Source organism: Cryptomeria japonica, chromosome 3, assembly GCF_030272615.1.
Source record: "Cryptomeria japonica chromosome 3, Sugi_1.0, whole genome shotgun sequence".
Taxonomy (NCBI): domain Eukaryota; kingdom Viridiplantae; phylum Streptophyta; class Pinopsida; order Cupressales; family Cupressaceae; genus Cryptomeria; species Cryptomeria japonica.
In genome coordinates this window covers 681,875,037-681,880,860 of record NC_081407.1, presented here as the reverse complement: position 1 = coordinate 681,880,860, position 5,824 = coordinate 681,875,037, and the positions used below count along the sequence as shown (strand labels likewise).

The 5,824-nt window shown below is 32.7% G+C and overlaps 1 protein-coding gene across 1 annotated transcript; it reads right to left on the bottom strand.

Moving 5' to 3' along the window:
- Positions 1-465: 465 nt before the first annotated feature.
- LOC131038604 (uncharacterized) lies at positions 466-2,680 on the bottom strand. Its single transcript, XM_057971093.2, has 3 exons — positions 2,053-2,680; positions 1,539-1,960; positions 466-1,342 (listed from the first exon to the last, which is right to left on the bottom strand). The coding sequence occupies exons 1-2, from the start codon at positions 2,663-2,665 to the stop codon at positions 1,713-1,715; spliced, it is 861 nt and encodes a 286-aa protein (XP_057827076.2). The 5' UTR covers positions 2,666-2,680; the 3' UTR covers positions 466-1,342; positions 1,539-1,712.
- Between the last annotated feature and the right edge of the window lie 3,144 nt (positions 2,681-5,824).

The following is a 5,824-nucleotide window of genomic DNA, read 5'->3' as shown; positions in this document are numbered from 1 at the left end:
TTATATTACAAGTGTATTATAATCTTCCTACAAATTTGACAATACATTGCATGTCTTTTGGCGTTATACATTAAAATATTAGGATATTAATCACTATAAATAAAATAAATAAATAAATAAAATGAGAATTATACAAGCATAGATTTAACACATTACACAATATATCAATAAAAAATTGACTATGTAGTTAATCATACACTTAAATTCATTGTAGAATTGATAATTGATTAACAAGTAAGCATAGCCAAATTACTTAAAAGATGGACAATCACCTAGCACAAATCAATGTGTAAATAGAACAAAAGTATTGAAGCTAAACCAAAGAACTATTGTTTGCAAATGGTGTTACACCACTTGATAATTATGCAATCCTCATAACTAAATTCTAAACTCTAACATATAAATAAACTATTCCAATGCAAATAGTAGTGTAGGAAAAAAAAATAGTAGTGTTCAATTTTTGGAACAAAAGGTATCAACAACTCTCACAACAATTGATACATGCTCAACTACTGGATCCTTTCCCCTATAGAAGTTGACGTCCCTCTCCATCTGCAACTAAAGATTAAAAAACTTTAACTGTTTCTAATAAAAAATAAATATAATCTTCACTAATCTTTCATCCCTGCTGGCGAAGGACGACCTACCCTTGACTCAAAAGTGATAACATATGCGCTCTCCAACGAAGGTTGAAATAAAGCCAAATAAAAGGGGCAGAACATCCGACTAAGCAAACAATTAGGGCTAACCATAAAGAGGTGGGCGCCACTAAAACGTACATACCCGTTACATATGACACCATCGTTGCCAGGAACGCCCAGACCACGAAAAAGCGTCCTTTCTCAATCGCGGCGGAATTTGCGATCCTGAAGAGAGGCTTTTTGAACACCAAGTTGGTTATATCGGAGAATAAAAATATTGCAACCATGGACAACGACAGAGCCAGCGTGTTGGCTATAATGAAAGCCTTGAAAGCAGCAGAATGCATCCGCACTGGAATGCCTTGCTCATCACTAACCCCACCAGGAACTGTAAAGCCCGCAGCAAATGTGATAGTCGCCAGGAGCGCCGCAATTAATGAATACGTTTCGTTGGGATCTCTTTCCCCTGCAGAACTTGTTTCTCTCAACTCCACTAACTGGACTGTGCGGTCTTTCTCTTTCTGTTTCTCCAAGAACATGTCGGAAGGGGAGGCGGAAACAGCTTTTTTGAAGAGCTCCACATTTCCTTTCGCTGGGAAAGGGATACCATCCGATGTTTTGAGCTTGTCCAGCGCAGTATACCCATCTTTATTCTCTGCATTCAAATTCCATTTTGAAATTTTGGACATCTCCCCTAGTACCTGCGATAAAGCACCAAACAAAGACTCGAACATCAGGAAAAGAAGAGAATAAGGGGTATTCATTATTCAATCTTACTCTCTTAATAACCTGCTCCAATATAACTTCAGAAAATGTAAATGGAGTTGGTGCATGTATTTATCAGCTACCTTCTCCTATAAGACCTTTTAAAACAAACTGCATTTTCTGAAAGCTTACCCTTAGACCTTTTGTATACGCTGTTTTGTGGAACGCTGTGTTACCCTTGTTATCAGGTTCATTAATCAAGAAAGCGGCATCTGACTTGTTCTCAAGTAGATAGCGGCAAATCCCGAAAGGATGATTTTGTTCCAGAGCAAAGTGCAAAGCGTTCTTATTGTCCCGGCCTAACAGTTATATACAATGTGGTGTCTCGTCGATCAAAGACTCAATTATTTCTGTGTAACCCTGCTGTGAAGCTATGTGTATTGGAGCCATCTTAGCTTCGTTGACATGGAAGCTAGTATGTGGTGCTATATGCAGCAACTCTCTTACAAGACACAAGGAACAGTGTAATGTTGCTATATGCAAAGGCATGTTGCCTGAACCATCAGCTTCTTCAGCTAGTTCATTTCTTTCCCGCAGTAATAATAAAGCCAAATCTACGCCACACAAAACCAAGGTAAGAAAATAGCAAAACTTAAAATTCAAAATTCTTCACTGCCACAATCAGCAATATTGACATCTAGATTACCTATCTGGTCTGTATGAATAGCTACATGGAGACAGGTCTGTCCATCTCTTCTAGTATCGCCATCAAACGCACCTTGGTTCAGCAACCTCCAGGCTACGTGATATTTACCATGATCACAGGCTGTATAAAGAGCAGATTCGCCGGCGTTGTTCACTATTCTTTCTATATCATTCACTCTCCCCAATATGTTTTCAACAATTCTCAGATGACCGCCTCTCGCAGCATAATGTAGCGCCGTTTCATTGTCTATGTTGACAGGTCTCCCAAACTCATCAGGTTCAAAGACAGAACCAATTTCTAAATCAACATTCTCTTGAGCACGACGACGGTTAATGTTGAGGAGAAGCTGTACTACTTGCAGTTCTCCGGCTGCCGCAGCTCTGTGGAGCGGCGTTTCATCCTTGATATTCTTCATTAGCAAAAGGCCTGGCTTCAATCGAATCAACAGCTTTAACATTTCATGATGCCCTCTGCTGGCTGCAACATGGAGAGCACTATTTCCTTGTGGGGTAATCCCTTGAAGAATTTCCAGATTATTTCTGGCTAATCCTCTCAGAGATCCACAATCTCCCCTGAAAACAAATCTGTACAAGTCTGCTTTCATTAAACCCATGGTATCCCTTCCAACTTCTATGCAGGCTCTACAAAATTAATATGCAACTTGACGGTCATTTTAATTAAATGGAACAGCATCTCTTCCTTACGTATTAAACTCCTCTAACTTTCTCCGTGAGATTACTTTTTCTCTTTAGTGGGGTACTAAACTCGACAAACTTCTCAGGAAAGACATTCGACTCTTTAACTTTGGAATAAACTAGCAGTCGGACCCATAGGTTCATGGCTGCACTGATTTCTTTTTTTTCAATAGGGATTGGCTTATAAGTGGTAGTCTTGGAGTTGAGTGACTATTTAGAGTGGTGGGCCATCAATTTATCCTTGTAAATAATTTATTTTTATTTTTTTTTGATATTTGGATTCAAAATTGAATATCTATATGTTTTTTTATTTATCTAAGATATCTATGTTTGTCAAAATAATACTATCTTCTTATTTTGAATTTGTAATAAATATTGTGGCTTTTGGAAGATGTTGAATATTTAAGTACGAATTTTGAATCTAATAGATATTTTTTTAATTATTGTTGTATAACTAACAATTTTTCTATGTTGAATGTATAAGAAGAAGAAGCATTGAGCTATAAAAATTCTTTCATATTCTTCTCATTTAGTCTCCCAATTTGAACTTCGACCAACTACTTGAGGATTCATCATGCTAGTTGGCAAATTGGTGTTGAGGTTGATTCTTTTCCACTATATTGATTAATGTAGAATTTATACTTTTGTTTATATACAAGAAAACAACAATGTTAATAAATTTCTAAAACACTATAATTATCAAACTCTACCAATATATCATATAGTGATAGTTTTAGCATACTCCCACATTCAAAGAAGATGAGCCTACATAGAGCATACATTTGATAAATGAATATCATCATAAATATCAAGACAACTGACATGATATGAAATTAAAATTTTATCTATAATATAACTCTTTAGAAATGAGGATCTAAGATAGTTGTTATATATTTTATATTGTATATATTGGAGTATTACTAAAATTAGTTAAAAAGTTGTGTATGTCAATTTATAAGTGTCAATAATTTTGTGATGGAGTCATAATTTGTATGTGATGTCTTGGTTTAGTGAATAAGTACTCTCAACATCAATTTTGTCAAATTTTTCATAATAATCTATATCATATTGTGTCAATAAATACGTCATGTTTTGTCTCAACCAAAATGTTATAACTTATAAATGTCTAACTAAGTGTCAATAATTTTGTGATGGAGTCATAATTTGAATGTGATGTCTTTGTTCTGTGTGTCAATAAATACATCACGTTTTATTTCAACCAAAATATTATAACTTATACTAAATGTCTAACTAAGAAAATAAAATAAATTTTCATTTGAATATTTCTACTATTGTTTATCCTTAAGAAACAAATCATTAAATCAATATTTATTAATATTCAATTGTAATCATTTATATTATTATGAAGAACTCAACAAATTTCAAAGAATAGAAATTCCATTCTTTTTAATTTAAAGTTAAATGCATGTTCAACTTAAAAGTGAAAGTACGTGGTGGAATCTTTAAAGTGTGAAAAAGTAAATTTGTTTTATTTCTTCCATGGTAACTTTAGAATTATGGTCACTTCCACTTTTGACCAAGAATATCATTATACATCAAAAGGGGATGCGAAATAATTGCCACCTCCACTCTTTAGAAAATGGTAGAATCTTTTTTATGTCTTTTTATTTTCACTAATTAAAAGGGGAAGAGTGGATATAGTACTAATAGTGGATAGGTTTTTGTGAACCCAACCTTCCAATTATTAATTTTAAAGGATCCAAAAAAATGATAATGAAAAGTTGGTTAATAAATTTTGCATGTACCAATAGCTGATAATTTTTTATCTTTTTTTATCATAATTAGCCTATTTTTGCACAACTATTAGAGCATTTGTCCACTAGTACTAGCTATTTTGAATTGACGGTTATTGGAACATCTGTAGTTAGGTATCAGGTGACACTTTGAAATGTGTACTTTTTGATCCTTGTAGATTAATATGAGTTAGAAGATATTTTAAAATTGATGTAATGTGAAATTTGACTATTATGATATTGTAAGAGAAGAGAACTAGATGATATGCGGGCTCTACAAATTAATATCCAACTTCTATGCAGGCCCTACAAATTAATATGCAACTTGACGGTCATTTTAATTTGATGGAACGACACATCTTTCTTACGTATTAAACTCCTCTAACTTTCTCCGTGAGATTACTTTTTCTCTTTACTCGAGCACTAAACTCAATAAACTTCTCAGAAAGATATTCAACTCTTTAACTTTGGAATAAACTAGCACTGATTTCTTTTTTTCAATAGGGATTGCCTTAGAAGTGGTAGTATTGGAGTTGAGTGACTATTTAGAGTGGTCGGCCATCCGTATAAATAAACTTTTTTTTAAGATATTCTTTAGAGGATTCAAAATTGAATATCTATATATATTTTGATATATCTATGTTTGTCAAAATAATAATATCTTATTTTGAATCTGTACATAAATATTGTGGCTTTTGGAATGGAGAACATATTCAATATCAAAGTAGCAATTTTTAATTTAATAGATTTTTTTTTTTAATTATTGTTGCACAACTAAGAATTTTTCTATGTTGAATGTACAAGAAGAAGTGTTGAGTTTTAAAAAATCCTCCATATTCTTCTTATTGATTTGATCCCATAACATATAAAAGGTACATAGTATTTTTCAAGAAGGTCATGGTAACTTTTTTGAGTTTTTGTTAGAGATTTTCATATAAATTAGAGCTAAAAATGAACATTTTTATGAACTTCGTCCAACTTGATGAAGATTCATCATGCTAGTTGGCAAATTGATGTTGAGGTTAATACTTTTTCACTATATTGATTAATGTAGAATTTATACTCTTGTTTATATATCAAGAAAACAACAATGTTAATAAACTTCTAAAACACTATGATTATCAAACTCTACCAATATATCATATAGTGATAGTTTTAACATACTTCCACATTCAAAGAAGATGAGCCTACATAGATCATACATTGGGTAAATAATTATCATCATAAATATCGAGACAACTTCACAACTTCAATGATATGAAATTAAAATTTTATCTATAATATATTTTTTTAGAAATGAGAATCTAAGATAGTTGTTATATA